Consider the following 23,405-nt stretch of genomic DNA (forward strand, 5'->3'; position numbering starts at 1 on the left):
GTCTGGGAAGATCCCACATGCCATGGAGCAACTAAGCCCGTGCACCACAACTACTAAGCCTGCGGTCTAGAGCCTACGAGCCACAACTACTGAGCCCAGGCGCCGCAACTACTGAAGCCTGAACGCCTAGAACCCACGCTATGCTACAAGAGAAGCCCCCGCTAACCGCAACTAGAGAAAGCCCACGCACAGCAACGAAGACCCAATGCAGCCAAAAAAAAAATCCAACCTGTATGGCTTTACCATACAGGTAAACTAAACACAGAACAAACTTCTCTGCACATGCCTGGAATATTCTGCTGCAGTAAAATACACAATGTTGGGTAAAAAAGTAAAAATGCTATAGTCTCTATTGAATTTTTTAAAAGGCTGAGGAAGAAACAGAAAGCTTTACATCCCAGTGGCTTGAGGCTATAAAAAGAAAATCCTCAACATGAAGAACAGGATGCCAGTCATGAGACACTGCATTCAGGATTCCAAAGTTTCCTATCTTAATCTGTTCCACCCCTTAGGCCATCATTCAACCATGCACAAGTTTCTCATTAACTTTTTTTTTTAACTCTCTCTCACCCCATCATGCTATCCCTTGCTCCTTCTCTTCCCCAGCACACTTACATAGAGATTTGTCAACACAAAGATTTTCTTCTTCAACTACTGCAATCTGATTTCTTCATTAACCTCTCCTCAAAACTGTTTTCCCTTTGATTAATGGATTTCTCCACACTCATAAGTGTACATTTGTTACCTGTTATTTTAATGCGTAAGTGACAAGAACTGAATGCAGAATTCAAGAAAACTGGTTCAAAATAAGGAGAGACTTATACAGAATGTTCAAAGATAAATATTTTTGAGATCTTAGTAAAATTGTGGCCAGAACTCAGGCACTAAGTATGTTTCTCTTCTTTCTATAAATAAATTAGATTGGGTAGATAATACGTACTGTTTTTCTCGGTCACAGCTTTTAAGAGGAGATAATCTAGAGCTACACCAACTGGACAACCTTTCTTACACATAACTTTTTAAGAAATTGTTCATGTGTGTTTCAATCTTTACAAAAGTACTCCATTTTTATTTGTCTTAACATTACAATAAATTTTTTAAAAGCATCACCCTATTCCACTATTTGTCCATTCCAAAAACTGAGTACTAAATTATGTACCAGGCACCAAGCCAGCAACCTGACACAACTGTTTTAATATACTGCTGCCCTATTTGCATCTTCTGATTATATATGTTTTAGTTGTATCCTTAAGATAGACAACATTGTATTCTGCTGCCTTTCTTTGCTTAATAGGAATTTTCTGATGCTCTAGAGGTTCTGCTCCTTAAAAGAACAGAAATTAAAATCTACAACTTTATGAGAAACCAATAGAAATCTTATTTATACACAAGAATAAATGTTCTGTTTCTGACCTTACCAGGATGGAAAAGAATATTCAGATTGATTTTCAAAAGAGTATCTATGTAATACTAACGACCCTAAGTTTTAAAACTAACATCAATTTTGCAGTAGATATAAGCATTGACAGGACTTCCCTGGTGGTACAGTGGTTAAGAATCCGCCTGCCAAGCAGGGGACATGGGTTTGAGCCCTGGTCCAAAAAGATCCCACATGCCAAGGAGCAACTAAGCTCGTGCGCCACATCTACTGAGTTCTGTGCTCTCGAGCCCGCATGTCACAACTACGAAAGCCCGTGCTCCAAAACAAGAGAAGCCACTGCAATGAGAAGCCCGCAGTGAGCATAGCCCCCACTCGCCACAACTAGAGAAAGCCCGCGCACAAAAATGAAGACCCAAAGCAGCCAAAAATAAATAAATCTATAAAATAACTTTAAAAAAAAGCATTGAGAGAAAAGAGTTTAACAGGAAATACATGAAAGTGCCTATATCACCTGATTGTAGATTTACATGTGTTATTTTATATTGTAATATATATATTTTATATTTCTTTTATAGCTATTCTACAATAGGTGCATATTATTTTTAATATCAGAAAAAACAAAAAAAATTTTAAACTGTTGTTCTAAACTGCACATATTAAAATCCCAACTATCTTTCCAGCTTGAGTCCCTGTTGCAAAAGGAACTGAGTACTCCCCCTGCTGGTTATTTAAATAGTTCCCCCAAACTAAGAGCAGCGTCTAGAAGCTAATGAAGATTTTAAATCAAAGCATGAGAAAATATCTGCAAACAAAGCAACTGACAAAGGATTAATCTCCAAAATATACAAGCACCTCATGCAGCTCAATATCAAAAACACAACCCAATCCAAAAATGGGCAGAAGACCTAAATAGACATTTCTCCAAAGAAGATATACAGATTGCCAACAAACACATGAAGAATGCTCAACATCACTAACCATTAGAGAAATGCAAATCAAAACTACAATGAGGAATCACCTCACACCAGTCAGAAGGGCCATCATCAGAAAATCTAGAAACAATAAATGCTGGAGAGGGTGTGGAGAAAAGGGAACCCTCTTGCACTGTTGGTGGGAATGTAAATTGATACAGCCACTATGGAGAATAGTATGGAGGTTCCTTAAAAAACTAAAAACAGAACTACCATATGACCCAGCAATCCCACTCCTGGGCATATACCCTGAGAAAACCATAATTCAAAAAGAGTCATGTACCACAGTGTTCACTGCAGCACTATTTACAATAACCAGGACATGGAAGCAACCTAAGTGTTCATCAACAGATGAATAAAGAAGATGTGGCACATATATACAATGGAATATTACTCAGCCATAGAAAGAAATGAAATTGTTATTTGTAGTTAGGTGGATGGACCTAGAGTCTGTCATACGTACAGAGTGAAGTAAGTCAGAAAAAAAAAAAACGAAACTGAGTTATTTCTAGTGAGACAGATGGACCTAGAGTCTGTTATACAGAGTGAAGTAAGACAGAAAGAAAAAATCAAACACCGGATGCTAACACACATATATGGAAGCTAAGAAAAAAGAAAAATGGTTCTGAAGAACCTAGGGGCAAGACAGGAATAAAGATGCAGACGTAGATAATGGACTTGAGGACATGGGGAAGGGGAAGGGTAAGATGGGATGAAGTGAGAGAGTGGCATGGACATATATATACTACCAAATGCAAAATAACTAGCTAGTGGGAAGCAGCCGCAGAGCACAGGGACATCAGCTCCGTGCTTTGTGACCACCTGGGGGGTGGATAGGGAGGGTGGGAGGCAGACGCAAGAGGGAGGGGATATGGGGATATATGTATACATATAGCTCTTTCACTTTGTTATACATCAGAAACTAACGCAACACTGTAAAGCAATTATACCCCAATAAAGATATTAAAATAAATAAATAAATTTTAAAAAGAAAAAAAATACAATGATACTTGGACTATGAACTTCAGAGCAAGTTAACAAGACATAAGAAAACAACCTAACTACTCACTTCATACTTTTTCTTCCCTAAGTTTCTTTAGCTACCTCTTTCACCGAATGTCTTCCACACTTCCAAACTTTTCTCCCTACATCCCAACCCATCAGCTTTCCTGATCAAAACCCAAATTATGAAGCAAGCATTAACAGTACTGAATCAAGTTTTAACTTGCTTTTCCTAAATACGTATGTGGGCCTTGAATATATCTAGCTCCAACTCCATCTGCACTTATATTTTAATTAAATTGAGTCATTTAAGATGAAATGGACATAAGAAGACACTGGAACAATGCCTTAAAAATTCGGAGGAAAACTGATTTTCAATCTAGATTTCTCTACTCAGCCAAATTATTAATCAACTATGGGAACAAAATAAAGAAATTTTCAGACATGCAGAACTCAAAAAAACTCTTAACACACTCTTTATTAGGAAGATACTGGAGAATATATCATGCAAAAGGAGGAAATAAGCCATATTGCCTGACTAAGGACAGGCATAAAAAATTTTTAATTACAGGCTTCCCTGGTGGTGCAGGGGTTGAGAGTCTGCCTGCCGATGCAGGGGACACGGGTTCGTGCCCTGGTCTGGGAGGATCCCACATGCCGCCGAGTGGCTGGGCCCGTGAGCCATGGCCATTGAGCCTGCGCGTCCGGAGCCTGTGCTCCGTAGCGGGAGAGGCCACAACAGTGAGAGGCCCGCGTACTGCAAAAAAAAAAAAAAAAAATTTAATTACCTATAATTAAGTAAAAAATGATGTAAAGAAAAACATGTAGCAATGATTTACTACATTAAAATAATGGTTGCACAAGAAGGAAACAAAGTACACTACTTCAGTCTTCAATGGGCCACATTTATGTGATCATAGTAGTAATATTTATTTCTGGTTTAGCAAAAACCTGTAACAATAACAAAGGATAACAGAGATATGGAATGCTCACATAAGACAGCTAAGTCCTCATCTGCCATACTAGGTAATCAACAGATTAAATATTGGGTTGGGCCCAAGTGCATTTGTTTTCTTCCATAAAATGGCTGTAGTAGCACTTAGTTGTCTTTAACTTCATCTGAAACAATTTTGTTAGACTGTATTGTAACAGTTGTCCTATCAGCATGCATTAAAAGAAAAGCTTTCCAAAGTTGGTGAATTTTTGTGTAGCCATCTTAATATTGAAGACAGAAGAAAAAAGCAACATTTTCAGCATATTATGCTTTATTTCAATTAAAAACTCAACTGAAATGCAAGAACAGATTTGTGTAGTGTATGGAAGAGGTGCTGTGACTCATTGAACGTGTCAAAAGTGGTTTGCGAAGTTTCATGCTGGAGATTTCTCACTGGACGACGCTCCACAGATGGGTAGACCAGCTGCAGTTGACAGCGATGAAATCGAGACATTAATTGAGATCAACATTATACCATGCAGGAGATAGCCGACATACTCAAAATATCCAATTCAAGTGTTAAAAGCATTTGTACCAGCTTGGTTATGTTAGTTGCTTTGATGTTTGGATTCCACGTAAGTAAAAAAAAAACTTTCTTAACTATATTCCCACATTCGATTTTCTACTGAAACGTAAAAAAAAGTTCCATTTTTAAAACAAATTGTGATGGGTGATGGAAAATGGATACTGTACAGTGATGTGGAACAGAAGAGATAGTAGGACAACTGAAATGAACCTCCACCAACCACACCAAAGGCTGGTCTTCATCCAAAGAAGATGAGATGGTGTATATAGTGGGATTGGAAGGGAGTCCTCTACTACAACCTCCTTCTGGAAAACCAAACAATTAATTCCAACAAGTACTGCTCCCCATGAGACCAACTGAAAGCAGCACTCTACGAAAAGTGTCTGGAATTAGTCTACAGAAAAAGCATAATCTTCAAGATAACGCAAGACCACATGTTTCTTTAATGACAGGCAAAAACTGTTAAAGTTTGGCTGGGAAGTTCTAATACACCCACTGTGTTTACTAGACATTGCACCTTTGGCTTTCCAATTATTTTAGTCTTCACAAAATTCTCTTAACAGAAAAAATTTCAATTCCCTGGAAGACTGTAAAAGGCACCTGGAGGGCTTCCCTGGTGAGGCAGTCGTTGAGAATCTGCCTGCTAATGCAGGGGACACAGGTTCGAGCCCTGGTCTGGGAAGATCACACATGCCACGGAGCAACTAGGCCCGTGAGCCATAACTACTGAGCCTGCGTGTCTGGAGCCTGTGCTCTGCAACAAGAGAGGCCGCGATAGTGAGAGGCCCACGCACCGCGATGAAGAGTGGCCCCCGCTTGCCACAACTAGAGAAAGCCCACACACAGAAACAAAGACTCAACACAGCCAAAAATAAATAAACAAATGTGGGGGGCTTCCCTGGTGGCGCAGTGGTTGCGAGTCCGCCTGCCGATGCAGGGGACATGGGTTCGTGCCCCGGTCCGGGAAGATCCCACATGCCGCGGAGGGGCTGGGCCCGTGAGCCATGGCCGCTGAGCCTGCGCGTCCGGAGCCTGTGCTCCGCAGCGGAAGAGGCCACAACAGTGAGAGGCCCGCGTACCTCAAAAAAAAACAAAAAAACAAACACAAATGTGGGGTTTAAAAAAAAAAAAGGCACCTGGAGCAGATCTCTGCTCAAAAAGATAAAAAGTTGTGGGAAGAAGGAATTATGAAGTTGGCTGAAAAATGGCAGAAAGTAGTGGAACAAAATGGTGAACACGTTGTTCAGTAAAGTACTTGGTGAAATAAAAAAGGTGTCTTTTATTTTTACTTAAAAACTGAAGGAACTTCTGGCCAACCCGATAATTAATGTGTTTTTTAAAATAAGAAAATAAACGCCAGAGAAAAACAGCTAAAAATTAGTTATTTCCAAACTTGTGATCTAAACAAGATGATACAGATCTGTTTCTCCCAGCTTCTCCCCACTAAAAACAACTATAATCCCTGAAAATAACATAGAGACTGGTAAGAATTCTAGAAATAGCAAGCTGGTTTGGGAGCCCAAGACTGAAGGAATAACAGAGTAACAAGGTGACTTATGTCCGAGCACCCAATAGAAGGTAACCCAGACCCCATGTTTCCCCATCCCCAACCTAGCTCATTCCTCCTCTTGATCAAACAGGAATCTCTCTGACAGTATCAACTAAGCCCAGCACCACCAGAGGGAGAGAGCAATTGGGAACACTGCCAATAATAAATGATCAAGGGAATCCCAATGGACCCAGATCTCCTTCCATTAGAGATTCCAGGACAAGGAAGAGAGTGGAGAGAGGTGGAGAGATTAGGTGTCAGTAGGATAGATCTCTTGACAACTCACACATTACCCAAGAATCACTCTCTGTCTCTCAGAGGCATGGGGGATCCCAACATAGCAGTAACCTGACAAGGGAAGCTTCTTGGTCACTGTGTGCCTGAGATTCTCTGCTCCTTCACCAAGAGACCCTAGCAGGTCAGCCTGGGGAACCCCCTTCTGTTCCCTAAGGTTACTGGCACTAGATATGCCGAGCAGACCAAAACAACATCACAAAGGCTCTAAAAATTAAACTATCATTAGAACCACAATCCACAAAAGTAGGTCAGGACCTGTGTGCTTGATCTTAGCAGCATACTGCAACAATAAAACACTTAAGTAGAACCCAGCATCTCCTAAGATAGACTAAATGTCCAGAATACAATTGAATATTGTTCTTCATACTAAGAACCAATACTATCAAAAAACAAAAAGAAACAATCAACTGATGCCAACAAGCAAATCAATCTGGTGCTGGAACTATCTAACAAGAATTTTTTAATACCTGTCATAAAAATACTTCAATAATCAACTGCAAGTTCTCTTGAAACAATGAAAAACTAGAAAAAAAAGAAAAAATTATAAAAAAGGACCAAATGGAAATTATAGAACTGAAAAATACAATTACCAAAATAAAAAACCTACTGGGTAGACTCAACAGTAAAATCATAACTACAGAAGATAGAATCAATAATTTGTAGGCCAATCAATACAATTCAACTAATCTGAACAACAGATTCAGACAAAATATAGTGAAGAAAAATGAATAGAGCCTCAGGGACCTGTGAGACAATAACAAAGGATTCTTCATTCATATCACTGTTCCAAGAGGTAAAGAAAAAGAAATTAAACTGACAAAGTATTTTAAAACATATCAGCTCAGAATTTCCTACATTGGGTAAAAGATATAATATTTCTACAGTAAGCTGAAAGAACCCCAAACAGGATAAACCCAAAGAAACCAACAGCAAGACATCAAAATTAAACTTCTAAAGATAAAGAAAAGTTTGGAAAAGAACCATGGTAACATACTGCCTATACAGGGACATCAATTCTAGTGACAGAATTCTCATCTGAAATCTTAGAGCCAGAATGAAGTGGGGCAATTATTTTTCAGTTCTTAAAGAAAATAACAGCAACCCAGAATCTGATATCCAGTAAACTGCTCAACAATCAAATAAAGATATTTTAGACCCCCCCCCCCAAGAAAAACCACTTAAGAATTTGGAAACCAGCAGTTACACACTTAAAGATTGGTGAAAGTAAGTACTCAAACAGTAGAAAATGATTTTTTTTAAACCTTGTGAGTAGTGTGGAAAAAGGAAAAACAGAAACTGCAGGAGTATGGATAAATACAAAAGACAATCCTTCTCAAGAGCTGTATAAATCATAGTCAATGAATATGAAATATGAAACAAAAACCACAATACTAGGTTACATTAAAGGTGCCTAAATGGAAAGTGAAGCTTCCACATTTTACTAGAAGTGATAAAATGCTGCATATGTAAACTGTGATATGCTACACATATATTACTGTATATCTAGAAAAACCATTGAGAAAATGATACAACCAAAAAAGCTAAGAAAAACTATATATAAATCAAAATGGAAACCTAAAATTTTTTAAGTAACTCCAAAAACGCAAGAAAAGAGAAAGGAAAGAACAGCAAGAAAACAACAAAATGGCAAACTTGAACACTAACATATCAATAATTTTCTCTTACATGTAAATGACTTAAATACATCCATCAAAAGACAGAGCCTCGCAGCATAGATTAAAAAACATGAACCAACCACATGCTATTTGGAAGAAACTAATTTCAAGTTCAACACTATAGGGAGGTTGAAAGTAAATGAATAGAAACATATGCCAAGTAAACACTGACAACAAAAGTGGCTATATTAGTATCTAGTAAAGTAGACCTCAGGTCAAAAAGAAATTTCTAGAAACAAAGAAATGATGTAACAATAAAAGAATAAATTCAACAGAAAGATACAACACTACTAATTTTATAAACACCAAACAACAGAGCCTCAAAATGCATAAAACAAAACTGATAGAGCCGAAAGAATAAATACACAAATCCACCACTACAGTTGGGGATTTCGACACCTGCCCACCATGCTCAGCAACTGACAGAACTTCTAGGTAGAAAACAATATAAGTCATACAAGATCTCACCAAAAAAACAAAACAAACAAAAAAACCCTAACAATACCTAACTGACACAAAGAGAGCACACCACCCAACAAAAACAAAATACGTATTATTTTTCTAAACACAAAGGAACACTCACCCAAATGTAGCATATTCAGAGAATAAATTTAATGAAATCATACAGAATGTGTGGCTTAATCATAAAAGAATTAAATTAGAAACCAATAATGAAAACAAAACAGATAAATGATAAAAACATGAATAAATAACAAGTTTCTGATTCATGAGTAAAACAGTCTTCAACAGATTTTTTTAAACATACAAAATTAAATGAAAAAAGAAACAGCAATCAAAATATATGGGATGCAGCTAAAACAGATCTGAGAGGGAAATTCATAACATTAAATACAGTTGACCCTTGAACAACAGAGGTTTGAACTGCATGGGTCCACTTACACATGGATTTTTTTCAATAAATACCTACTCCAGTACCACATGATCCACAAGTGGTGGAATCCATGGATGTGGAACCACAGATACAGAGGGCTAACTGTGAAGTTATACATGGACTTTCAACTGCACAGGCTATCAGCCTCCTAAACTCCTCACTGTTCAAGGGTCAACTTATTTTCATTGGAAATGAAAAAAACTCAAATCAATAACCTAAATTCCAACCTCAAGAAACTAGAAGAACAAAAAATAACTAAAGCAAGCAAAAGGAAGAGAATAGTAGGAATCAATTCAATTCAAAATAGGAAAACAACTATTTTTTAAAGCAATAAAACCAAGAGCTAGTCCTTCAAGAGATTATTACAATTAATACACATCTATGAGGACTGACAAAAAACAGAAACAGAGAAGACACAAATGACAAATATGAGTTTGAAATAGGGGATATCACTACAAATCCTACAGCCATTGAAAAAATATATCCCTACAAATCCTACAGCCATTAAAAAGATAAAGGAACACTACAAACTTTGCACTCATAAACTCAATAATTTATAAGTCAACCAATTCCTCAAAAACCACAACTTCCAAAACTCAACCAAGAATAGATAATGTAAACAGACCTTATAATCATCAAATAAATTGAATTTGAAGTTTAAAAGTCCCAGAAAACAAACCACTAGGCCCAAGTGATTTCATTACACAATTCTAACAAACCTTCAACAAAGAATTAACATCGACTTTTTATAATAACTTCCAGAAAATAAAACAAGAAAGAACACTTCCAAACTCATTTTAGGAAACTAACATTACCCTGATAAGAGTAAGGCAAAGACAATATAAAAAAGAAAACTACAGACCAAATGTCTCTTATGAATTTAAATGCAAAAAAAAACTCAACAGAATATCAGCAAAAGGAATCTAATAACATTTACAAAGAAATGTACACCAAGGCCAAGTGGGGTTTATTTCAGGTGTGCACGGCTGATTCAACATTCAAAAATCAACCAATGTATGAGAATCCGCCTGCCAATGCAGGGGACACAGGTTCGATCCCTGCTCTGGGAAGATCCCACACACCGCAGCGCAACTAAGCCCATGCACCACAACTAGTGAGCCTGCAACTAAGCCCATACCACAACTACTGAGCCTGTGCTCTAGAGCCCACAAGCCACAACTGCTGAGCCCACGTGCCACAACTACTGAAGCCTGTGCACCTACAGCCCATGCTCCAGAACAAGAGAAGTCACCGCAATGAGAAGCCCAAGCACCTCAACGAAGAGTAGCTCCCGCTCGCCGCAACTAGAAAAAGCCCACACGCAGCAACAAAGACCCAACACAGCCAAAAAGAATAAATTAACTAATTAAAAAATATATATGGATCAATTTTTTTTAAAATCACCCAATGTAATCTACCATATATCAACAAGCTGAAAAGAAAAACTGCAGCATCTGGCACACAAAAAATGCATATAATAAAATCCAATACCAATTCATTATAAAACTGTAATCTAACTACAAATAAAAGTAAACTTTCTCAACTTAAGACCAACTACCAAAAACCCTCAGCTCACATCATACTGAACCAGGAAAGAATGAATGCTTTCCCCCTAAGATCAGTAACAAGTAAGGATGTCCACTCTCATAACTCTTATCCAACATGGTACTTGAAGTTCTAGCTGCTACAATAAGGCAGGGAGATGGGACAGGGGTGGGGGGGCGGCAGTGGACAACAGTGGATTTGAGAATATACAGCTTGAAAAAGATAAACAAAACTACAAAGACATGATAGTCTACACAGAAAATCCCAAGAAATCTAACCAAAAAAATAAGTACTAGCCAGCCTTGCTGAGTTCAGCAAGGCTACAGAATATAACATGAATGCACGAAAACCAATCCATTTCTAAATACTAACAATAAACATGTAGAAACTAGAATTAAAAGCACAATACAATTTACAATCACACCAAAATAAATGAAATACTTAAGTATAAAGTTACCAAAACATGTATGGCACCTGCATGCTACAAATTTCAAAATGCTGATGAAAGAACCCAAAGATTAACAAATGGAGAGACATGGACTAGGAGACTCACAGATGTCTATCTGCCCCAGATTGACAGATAGCTTTAATTCATTTCCTATCAAAATTCCAGAAAGTATTTTGTAGACATAGCCAAACTATTTTAAAACTTCCAGGTAAAGCCACAGGCCCTAGAAGAGCTAAAACTGTTTTGAAGAAGAATAAAGTGGAAAGTCACTCTATCCAATGTTAAGGCTTAGCAGGCAAAGAGATAGACACATAGATGACTGGACCACTTCAGAAACCCAGAAATAAACCCACACATATTTGCACAATTGGTTTATGACAAACATGCAAAAGCAATTCAATGGCAGAAGGAACAGACTTTCAATAAATGGTAGTGGACAACTGAAAGTCCATAGACCAAAAAAAGAAAAAAAAAAAACCTCAACCTAAACCTCACACCTTATATGAAAATTAACTCAAAATATGTCATAAACTTAAATGTAAAACATTAAACTATAAAGCTGTTAGAAAAAAACAGAAAATTTTTGAGTTCCAGAGCTAGGCAAAGAGTTGTTACAGATTTGATAGCAAATGCACCAACTATCAAATGAACATGGTAAAAATTTTAAAATGTTGCTGCCAGAAGATATTTGGCAACAACATGTCCAACAAGGGACTAGTACCTAGAATATTTTTTAAGCTCTCAAAATTCAGCAATAACCCCAAAAAATCCAATTTAAAAATGGGTAAAAGAAACGAACAGGTATTTTGCCAAAGAAGATAGACAGATAGCAAATAATCACATAAAAACATGTTCAACATCATTAGCCATCATGGAAATACAAATTAAAACCACAATGAGTTATCAGCACACACCTATCATAATGGCTAAAATAAAAAACCTGATGAGCAAACTTCCAGAATAAGAGAATAAGAACCTCTAATAACTTGCTCCTTCATAAAAGAAATAATAACAGCGGGAAAAAATAGTCAAAGTTTAATTTTTCAAAACTTTGGAAATTAACCATAGGCTCATAATCTGAACAGCATTCACTCAAGAAAAGGAGCTTAATATCGACAAGAACAGTGAACTTTTTGGTGTTTTAATTTGCCCTCATCTCATGCCCCCTCTCTAGCTCCATAGTAGCCTTGAAAAACAGCAGCCTCATAACCAGGATAAGCTGTGTAAACTGGCAGCCCAGCAGTCAGAGGAGAGAGCAAACTGGGTTTGTAGGTCCTCAAAAGGCCCTATCCACAGAGTATTATCACTATCTGAACTGCCTGGCAGCTCCTGAGAAAAAAAACTTATTCACAGAACTTAGTTCGACCTGACTCACAGCTCACTCAATGGGAAAGCCCTATCACCAGGGCATTTGTCTAAAACAATTGACAGCAATTCATATTATAGCTGCCTGCGGCAGCAATAGTCGTTTCAGGGACCAAAGAGTCAAAAGTGCTAATGAAGGAATATCTTTAGAATAAGATGTCCACAGGCAGCACTGAAAAGATCTGACATGTTCCAGGGGATCTGGAATGCTACCTGATCTGCAGGGCTGTGTGTATGCCCAGGAAAAACCTGAGAAGGCCCCAATATCTCAGCTCTGGATAATGCCAAGGCCCTGCACAAGGAGAAAGTTAAGTCAGTTATAAACTGCCAGACTATAGCAGGCACGCCTCAACACACACAGAGCTCTTCAGTAAAGAATGAAAGACTTATTGGCTCAAAGCATCTAAAGAAATATCTGTCCAATAATTCACAGACAAGTAAACAAACACTGTAGTGTGTTCAGCAGCTACAAACAGGAAATATTTTTTTCCTCAAATTTTTGGCATTTACTGTAAGCCTCAAATAGCCACCAACACTCCATTTTATGCAGTTTATGGGTCCGGGTTCACAGGGCAGGGCATGGGCTGGGACAGCAAGGCTCCTTTACTTCCAGCTCTTTGATGGCAATCCACCCCTTGCCCCTTAATGGACCCATCTCCTAGAGGTAGCAGGAAAAGTTGGAGATGCCCCTTTTCCTACAGAAAACAGGAACTTTACAAACTTTAAGAAACTTTAGGAAAATCATTAAACAAACAAATAGCAAAACAAACAAATTAAAAAATCTCTGGGGAGGGGATGGGAACTTAATGTCCAGAGTTGTTGCATTATATTTTAAATGTCTGGTTTCAACCAAAAATCGTAAGACACAAAGAAACAGAAAGGTATAACAAGAAAAATGCAGTCAAGAAAAACTGTACCTGAGGGAGGCCAGAAGCTGGATTCACCAAAGACTTTAAATCAGCTTCTGTAAATATGCTCAAAGAAAAAAAAGGAAATTGTCTAAAAAAGTTAAAATAAAATAGCCCAGCAAATAGAGAATATAAAGACATAATTATTTTTTAGAAAGAAAGCAAGAAACCACTACACTCAAATAGAAATTCAAGAACTGAATAGTACAATAACTGAAATGAAAAGTTCTCTAGAGAGGCTCTATAGCAGATTTGAGCTAGCAGAAGAAAAAGTCAGCAAACTTTACAACAGGACAATTGAGAGTATCCAAGATGAAGAGCAGAAAAAAAAAGAATGAACAGAACCTCAGAGACCTGTGGGACACCATCAGGTATACAAATATATGCATGAGTCCCAGAAAAAAAGGAAGATGTAGAAAGAGTATCTGAAAAAATACAGACCAAAAACTTCCCAAATTTGATGAAATGTTGATTATACACCCAAGAAACTCAAAAAACTCTGAGGATAAACTCAGAGACCAACCCTGAACACATCATGTCTACTAAAAGACAAAGAGAAATCATAAAAGCAGCAAGAGAAAAAAGACTGATCATGTAAAAGGATCCCCAATAAAATAGCTGACTACCCACAAGAAATCATGAAGACCCCCTCAAACAAACAAGAGCAGAATACACATTCTCCTTACATACATATGAAACCTTCTTGTAGATAGAACAAGCCTCAATACATTGTAAAGGAGTGAGAGCATATTACTATTCTTAGACAACAATACAATGAAACTAACAACAAAAATACAACTGCAAAAATCACAAAAATATGGAAATTAAACAACACACTCCTAAATATCCAGTGGATCAAAGACAGAATAACAAGAAAAATTAGAAGATATTATGAGAAAAATGAAAAAAATAAGATATATTAAACTTGCAGATGCAGAAAAAAGCAATGCTTACAAAAAAACTTATAGCTGTAAATATCTATTTTTAAAAAGGCCTCAAATTAATAGCTTAACCGCTAATCTTAGAAAACTAGAAAGATAAGAGCAACTAACCCAAAGCAAGCAGAAGGAAGGAAATGAGGACAGAAATAAAATAGAAAACAAAATAACGAAGAATATAAATATAACCAAAAGTTGGTTCCTTGAAAAGACCAAAACGGACAAACCTTTAGCTAAACTCACAAAAAGAAAAAAAAAGAGGGAAAGAGAGAAGATTCAAATTGCAAAAACAAGAAATGAAAGAGAAAAAGCACTAAAGGATTATAGGAAACCCTATAAGGGAATAATATGAAAAACTGTACGCCAACAAATTAGGTAACTACCATACAATACACACACTCCAAGAAAGACACAAACTAGCAAAACTGACTCAAGTAGAAATTAAAAAACTGAATAGGGCTTCCTTGGTGGCGCAGTGGTTAAGAATCCGCCTGCCAATGCAGGGGACACAGGTTCGAGCCCTGGTCCGGGAAGATCCCACATGCCGCGGAGCAACTAAGCCCGTGCGCCACAACTACTGAGCCTGCGCTCTAGAGCCCGTGCACCTACAGCCTGTGCTCCCCAGCAAGAGAAGCCGCCACGATGAGAAGCCCGCACACCGCAACGAAGAGTAGCCCCTGCTTGCCACAACTTGAGAAAGCCCACATGCAGCAACGAAGATCCAACACGGCCAAATTTAAAAAAAAAACATGGGCAAGTAATTTGAATACACATTTCTTCAAAGAAGATACACAAATGACCAATAAGCACATGAAAAGATACTCAACATAATTAGTCATTAGGGAAACGCAAATCAAAACCAAAACAATAAAATACCACTTTCTACCCATTAAGATGGCTAAAGTCAAAAGAACGCAATAACAAGTATTGACAAGCATGCGGAGAAATTAGAATCCTCATTCCTTGCTGGTGAGACTAAAAAATGTAACCACTTGGAAAACAGTTTGGCAGTTCCTCAAAATTTAAACATAAAGTTACCATATGACTCAACAATTCCACTGGTAGGTTTACCTCCAAGGTAAATGAAAACTTTCATCTTCACAAAAATTGGTACACAAACGATCATAGCAGCATCATTCATAACAACCAAAAAGTGTAAATAATCCAAATATCCATCAACTGATGAATGGAATTTTTTTAATGTCGTATACCATACAATGAAAAATTATTCAACCATAAAGGGGAATGAAGTACTGATACATGCTACAACAATGGATGAACCTTGAAAATGTTAGGCTAAGTGAAATAAGCCAGTCTCAAAAGACCATGTTATTCCATTTATATGCAATGTCCAGAATAGGCAAATCTATACAGATGGAAAGTAGCTTAGTGGTTGCCAGGGAGATGGGGAAGGAGAGAATGTGGAATGACTGCTAACAGCCATGGAGTTCCTTTTCAGTGTGATGAGAATATTCTCTAATAAGAAATATTTGTACAACTTTGTGAATATACTAAAACCCACTGAATTCTGTACTTTAAAAGCATGAATTTATTATCTATGAAATTGAATCACTCATACATTGCCAGTGTAATATTGTACAGCCACTCTAGAAAAGTTTGTTAGTTTCTTATAAAACTAAACATCAAATTACGATATGACCCAGCAATTACACTCTTGGGCATTTACCTTAGAGAAATAAAAACATATGTTCCCCAAAACACCTGTACACAAGTGTTCACAGCAGCTTTATTCTAATAGCCAGAAACTGGAAACAGCCCAGATGTACTTCAACAGGTAAAATGCTAAGTGAAACTGTGGTACATCCATTCTGTGGTAGTCCATTCCATGGACTACGACTCAGCAATAAAAGTGAAGAAGCTACTGATATACACAACCTAGACAAGCTGAGTGGGAAGAAAAATAAGGAAAACAATGCCAAAAGGTTATAAACTGTATGATCCTATCCCAATAACATTTTTGTTTTGTTTTGTTTGGTTTGGTTTGGTTTGGTTTGCGATACGTGGGCCTCTCCCTGTCGTGTCATCTCCCGTTGCGGAGCACAGGCTCCGGACGCGCAGGCTCAGTGGCCATGGCTCACAGGCCCAGTTGCTCCGCGGCATGTGGGATCTTCCCGGACTGGGGCACGAACCCGTGTTCCCTGCATCGGCAGGCGGACTCTCAACCACTGCGCCACCAGGGAAGCCCCCAATAACATTTTTGAAATGACAAAAACTTTTAAATAATGAATAGATGAATGATTGCCAGGGGTTAGGGGTGGGAGTTAATGGGAGTCGGTGTGATTATAAAAAGGATCCTATGCTGATGAAACTGTTCAGTATCTTGACTGTGGTAGTAGATACATGAACCTACACGTGATACAACTGTACAGAACTAAACACACACACACACAGATGCACACCTGGGGAGATTTGAATAAGACAGTTGTATTGTATTAATGTCAATACATTGGTGGTGATATCGTACTACAGTTTTGCAGAATGTTACCATTGTGGCCAACTAGATAAAGAATACGTGAGATGTCTGTAATTCCTTACAAGTGTTATGTGATTCTACGATTACCTCAATTTTAAACAGGGATTGCCTTCAGGAACATGATTAAGTGCAGGAAGGAGCAGGGCAAAAATTGCTGGTTTTCATGAGAAATTTTTTCATACTACTTTTTTTATCTATGAGCACATATTATTTTGATTTAAAAGAAAATATTTTTCCCCTTACAGGAAATATATATGTGAAGTACCTGACATACGAAAAGTCTTCAATAAATGTTAGTTCTCCTTTCCTTCCATTTTAAGGATAAGACAACGTCTAGACTAGGATATCAGTACTAAGGAGTCCAACTCTGAGAAGCAGAGCCACTGGTAAATCATCCAATGGGATTACCAAGGGCTAAAACTGGAACCATAATGTACTCCTACCAAGGTAACTATGAGAGAATCTCTCTCCACCACTGAACAACTTTAAAACTAAGCCCTCTTCCTATTCCTTGTTCAACAAATTGAGTGAAGCAATTCTGGAGAAATCTAAAGGCAAAACAGTAGAGGATGAACAATAGCTCTGTCCTCATCTAGAAATTTCTTTCATTATCATGGTGTTTTACTATTAATTGCTTTCATTATCACTAACATTAATCGAGTGCCTATACGCTCAGTACATCATTTCATGCAGTTCTCATCATTCAACCCTCATACCAACCTTGCAAGATCGGTATTATCTTATCCCCATTTGATAGACAAAGCAGCTACAACTTAGAAATGCTGTGTATATTGTGCTGGTCAGAGAGCTAGTAAGCAACATGTCAGGATTTTCTCCCAAGTATGTCTAATTCCAGAAATAAAGATTCTAGCCACTGATTTTGCATTATCTCACTTTAACAAAAGTGTCTAGCGATAACTGTCACGTGCACCTTCAACTCAAAGGCACGTAACAGCAGCTGAGCTTTCCGACCAGGTTGAGAACCTGGGAATATCACTGGAACTTCTAAGTCTCAAGCCCAGTCACGGTATCAGCCACTAGCCTCCTCCTAATCATGATGTCTCACCTGCCATTCTGCACGCTTACGGCCAAGTACGTCAGTGTTTCCTTTCAAGCATTAAGACTCCTACCCTTCTACCAGTTCACTTTACCAATCACCAACCCACAAGGCTAGGATAAAAAGACCCACAAATGAGAGTGGCCCTCTTCATATTTTCTTATTACTTGTCCTTGGTCAATGCTGGTAAACACTCTTACCATTCCCTACCCCTCTACTCTCACACACACACTTACATACACAAGTTCCACACCCGTGCTTGCCTTTACCTCTCCTTGTCACCATCATAGCGCAAGCCGTCACATCTTCCCTAAGGTTAAAATAAGCCACTATAAAACTCAGCAGACCTCCCATCTACTGCGCTCTCCTTCTTCCCTATAGTCTCAGAGGAAAAATACTCCTATTACCTAATACTAGCCCCTTTCTGTAACAGAAGCCAGGTCCTCATTCTATCCTTGGCTCCTCCCCATCCTGCTTCAAAGAAGCAATGTTTCCCTTTCTTGAAAAATAAACAACTTCTTTGAAATGACACGTACACTGCATTTAATTAAAAATTACTATGTCCTTGTTATTATGAAAGAAGCACCAGAAATAAAATAAGGTTTTCTGATGAGGACCCAAAGGAGTAGAGAAGGAGGGTGTCATCAGAAAGATATGATGTTCCTTTATTTCTTTTATGACCTTACCAAGATAGTTTTCCTTTCAGTGAGAAAGAGAAGGGGGAGAGCTATAATTCAGTCTGAGGAGGCAGAAGGAACTGTGAGAGTGAGGGGAGGACCAGGAAATCTCAGAAGGTAAGCAACTGATAGGTAAAGGGAGTACCTGTGGTCGTTCCTGGCTATTTAGCAAAGGGAGAAGACAAAGCTTAAAGGGAATAAGAATCATAGCACTTGAAAGGACAGTGAGGGGGCAAAGGCAGGAGGGAAGAAAGAAATAAAATACACCCAGCCGTGGAGCAACTTGGAGCCTAATCTCTCCCTGGGCCTTAAGTTCCCTAACATCAGGTAAGAAGCAACTAACTCTCCCCAAGCTTCCCATTTTTCACAGGTTCAAGTTTTGCGTCACCACTGACTCTTCCCTCTTCATCTCTCAATTTCAGGTACTTAAGTCTCATCTTCCTTTTATTATCTATCAACTCAGTCCTTTCCCAATACTATTCCCAATTCTACGATGTTAGTTCAGGCACATATCAACTTCCATTTTAAGAGTCCAGAAAGATCTACATGGCTTGCCCAGAATTATAAAATTAGTTAGCTATAGAGCTGAGACTGGTACCCAAGTCTTCTGACCAGGGTATTTCTCCATGTTTCTTCATACCTACAATACTTGCAAACCTTCTATACTAGTTCTCCTTTCATTCATTCATCAGATATCTATTAAGTATCTAATATGTTCAAGGGATTATGACAGGTGCTATGATAAGGTCTTGAAAACTGATAGAATGACGAAGGGAAAAGTGAGTATCAAGTCAAAAACATGAAGACTTCTAAGTGAGGATGTAGTGTAAGTGCCTGACATTAAGCATCTGATTGCCAGGTGGCATCCACTTTAGAAGAAATCCACCTTGAATAAAAGCATCTACAGCTGTATGCCAGAGCTACTTGCAAAACAACCAGGTAAGGAACTAGGCTGCCCTCACCCATGAAGGTTCCTCTTTCAACAAGTCCTGGTAACCTAAATAACTGACCATTTGAGTGACCGTGCTTCCCCCTCCCTGCTATTGCTTTAAATTAGCCAGCGAAGAATGAATCCCCGAAATTCTAGACACCTAACCCCCAGACCCTAATAAAGGCAGACCCCAGGTGTGCCGTCCCTCTCTCCCTGTGTCTCGCCCCCCAACCTCACCGTGAGGTCCTTGGGTGTACCATGCACCCTCCAGGACCTGTGAGGAATGAACCTTGCTTCTCCAAGTCTCCTGACGGTTTCTGCTGAAGTGCACCCTGCAATCGCAATTAGAGAGCATCAGTGTCAACAGGCTGAGAGCAGCACAACACAGGAGGAAGTGCTGGCACCCAGGGGACTAAGGGCGAGAAAATGACAACTTCATGGTGCACTGCGTTTAAACCGCGCTCAAGGGAAAGGTCAAATACACATCTGAAAATCGTCCATACAGAGGGACAGCTAACATCAATGTGTGAGACTTCCCAGAACAAACTTGGAAAGTGAGGAAAAAGGCGCAAAGTCAGAAGTCAGAACCTGGCAGGAAGGCAGCAAAGGAGAAATAAATGAGCAGTTGCAATACAGGAAAAGAATCAAGTGGCAAATGTGTCAAATGCTACAGTGACCAAGTTCACAAGTTACATGGGCTTCAACAATTTAACATACTTCCTTGATTCCTTGGTTTTTTCTTTCTTCACATTTTAGTATTTTTGAAATCAGGGTTAGGTATGCTTGTCATGGGCTTCCTGGACTTCGTAAATGGGTAGTCACAAAACTGACAGCGTGTGTGACAACCAATGATATTCCAGGGGCAAGGAGACACAGCAGTGAGACGGCGGCTGAACCAGCGTGCGCGGACTATTTTTTCAGGAACTTTTTTGGTAAGAAAAGAGGAGTCAAGAAAGGAGTCAATGTCTGCTTTCATTCAGTTTTCAGTACGACGAGACAAGCATGTCGGTAAGCATGGAGCTCAGAAATCGCTTTCAAAAGGTAAAGGGCACACGCAGGACAAACGTACTGCACTCAGAACGCAGCTGCGCCGCTCTCAGCGTGGTCACCAGGCGGACCCCGCGCCCGACTCGGCCGAGACGCTCCCGCTCCGGCGTCGGAAGTGGCAGGGGAGGCAGCGCGGCGCAGACGCGGCGGCTACGCAGGCCCTCCCGGACCCCAGGACGCCGCTGTCGCCCTGCGGCCCAGCAGAGACCCGCGAGCACCAGGTGGACTCGGGCCGCACGGCCAGGCTCACCCGCTCCGGCCGCCCCGCAGCCGCGACCCTCGCCCTCCAGGGAGGCGGCCCCTCCCGCCCCGCCTCCAACGCGGGCTGCGTCCACGCCACAGACGCCCCGGCCGCCCACCAGCCCGGGGCCAGCCACACGCGCCCCGCGGGCGAAGCCGACGTGGGGGGACCGAGGAGACGGCGCCCAGAGACCCACAGCCTACCTTCAAGCCTCGAGACTGGTCTCCGCGGGGCATCTCCGCGCGCGCCGCCTCCTCCAGAGCGTGCCACCCCCTCAGGCCGCCGGAAGGCCGCGCGTCCCCGGACCAACTCGGCGCGCCGCGACACACCACGTTCTGCGATTGGCGGACGCTCGGGCTGGGGGCGGGGATTCTCCGGACGCACCGCCCTCCCAGCGCGCCGCGCCTCACTGCACTCTGCGATTGGCGGACACTCGCGCGGGGGCGTGGTTTCCCTGCTACCCACGCTTCCTGGCGCTGATCTACACTGCGGCCGCTGAGAACCGGGCGCCGGCACCAGTCGTAGGTCCGGGTTGTCCTTCGCTGCTCGGCCTGCCTGTAACTGGGCCGGGGTCCGGCAGAGCACGCGCTGGAGTGGCCGCAGCGCCGCCGTAGCCTCCTGGTCAGGGAGCTGCTGAAAAACCCGCGCGGGGTTTTTCAAATAAAGCTCGTACGTGGTGTGCTTTGTCAAGCAAGGACCAGCCTTAAAAATAAACGGTAACCGAAGTGGGCCATGAATTCAGCAAGCCGTGCGTAGGGAGTGGCTGCAGCCGTGGATAACCGGAGACAGGGGTGTCATTTCCCCATCTACTTGAGAGCTGGGGGTTAGTATCCAGAGCAGAAGTTTTCAAGTTCAGAGACGCCAGAATCGCTGCTTCTCCCTAATGACGGCCTGGTCCTCGAATGTTCTGGGCAGGAAGAGGGTCGAAGAGGACGCTGGCCTGTCCCCTCTGCCTCCTGGGGGCCCAGACACAGGGCTCGGGGACTGCTGAACCTTGAGGCCTGGATGCTTCCAGGTGTGGGATGAACCTGCCACTGCACAGTGGAGCTGCCCCTTCCGAGATTCAGGAAACGGGGGGACCCACCAAACGGAGCCCATCCCCAGGCTCTGCTGCAAGTCTGCTCGGACTGATCCTGAAGACTGGGGATCCCCATACTGACAGGGCCTGGATCCCCATACTGACAGTGTTCTGTGGAATTTCCACTAGACCCCTTTCTACCCTGTTCTGAGCAAATTACTAGTCAATCTATGCTACCATCACCCCACGAGCAGACTGGGACGCTGAGGCTCCGAGAAGCCAGGTAATCCAGCCAGAAGCACAGATGTGAGGCCACGGAGTGGGGTCTGCACCCGCCGCCCGCCCAGGGGGACTGCCCACTCCCCGCAGCTTCCACACCTGTTCCCTTCACCCACCTCCCAGGACGAGTTCCCAGAGCCTCCTCTTGGGGGGATTCACTTACCTTCTTCTAACAGGATCCGTCTCACTATCCTGTTTTGGGATCATCCGGAAGGCTTGTCACTCTGAAGCAGGATCAGCCTCACGTCACCAGGGCAGCTTTCCTGGATCACACGCACCACCTGCACGTCTACTCTCAGCTCAGACCCAAAAAGGCCCCCTCAGCCCCCAGCCCTATGGCTCTGTCTGGGATCCCACCCCCTCCTGCCTGGTCCGTCCCTCTCATGTCCCCTGCAGGGTCACCAGGAGCTCCCACCTGCCCCAGGCAGGCTGTCTGCTCTGTCCTGGGGAGGCCTCCGTGGTGTCAGGTGGAAGAAACAAGAGGTACCCGTGGGGCCTCCCTCACGCAGCACAGTGGCCAGCACCCACCTACTGACCTCATTACCCTGGATGGATGGGGGTTCAGGGAGCCCGCAGCATGTCCTCATGTTCTCATCTCATCCCAGCGCTGCCCACAGGAAAGTAGCCAAGCAACTCTGTGCCGGCTGTACAGAGAGGACGCTCATACACACCTCCCCCTCCCAGAACACGGGGCTGTTGTGGTCAGGCCCCTCGCAGGGTATGGAGCTCACCTGGGCAGGCACCCAGCAGCCCACGGGGCTCTCGTGGTCAGGCCCCTCCCAGGATATGGAGCTCACCTGGGCAGGCACCCAGCAAGGCTGGGCACACAGGAACCGTACACGTAGCCCTCATTGCAGAGCACCCCAAGCCCACCTGTTGGTCAAAGCTGACCCTGAGCACCTCAGAGCAGGACCTGAACTAACAAACAGCAGCTCCGACAGGTCTGTGACCCTGGGCTTCACTCTGTGCGGCCTCCTTCCACCGGGTCTTCCAGAGGCTTCCACTGCAGCTGGGGCAGCAGGCCTCTGTTTTCACCCACCACCCCTCCTCTCCCTGACTCCTGGGTTCCTCTCATTAGGAGAGGGTCTTGAAGTTCTCTCCCACTCATGGACCAGAATAAATGATTAGAAAACAAGCAGAGCTGCAACCCCGTGTGTATCCTGACCCTC

General features: G+C 41.5%; 1 protein-coding gene across 10 annotated transcripts in view; it reads right to left on the bottom strand.

The window, feature by feature from the left end:
- Positions 1-21,589, bottom strand: part of SPIDR (scaffold protein involved in DNA repair) — a 351,974-nt gene extending 330,385 nt beyond the window's left edge. For 5 of the 10 annotated variants that reach the window (XM_027128157.1, XM_027128160.1, XM_027128159.1 and 2 more), the window contains exon 1: positions 21,143-21,237. In XM_027128157.1, the coding sequence (XP_026983958.1) occupies positions 21,143-21,175 (33 nt within the window). In that variant the 5' untranslated portion in view covers positions 21,176-21,237. Of the gene's footprint in view, positions 1-21,142 lie in introns of all 10 variants that reach the window. The other 5 variants (XM_027128158.1, XM_027128164.1, XM_027128167.1 and 2 more) reach the window with 2 other exon arrangements.
- Between the last annotated feature and the right edge of the window lie 1,816 nt (positions 21,590-23,405).

The sequence above is a fragment of the Aethalodelphis obliquidens genome, unplaced genomic scaffold (assembly GCF_003676395.1).
Source record: "Aethalodelphis obliquidens isolate GAN/ISIS:26980383/991018 unplaced genomic scaffold, ASM367639v1 scaffold33, whole genome shotgun sequence".
In the NCBI taxonomy this organism is placed as follows: Eukaryota; Metazoa; Chordata; class Mammalia; order Artiodactyla; family Delphinidae; genus Aethalodelphis; species Aethalodelphis obliquidens.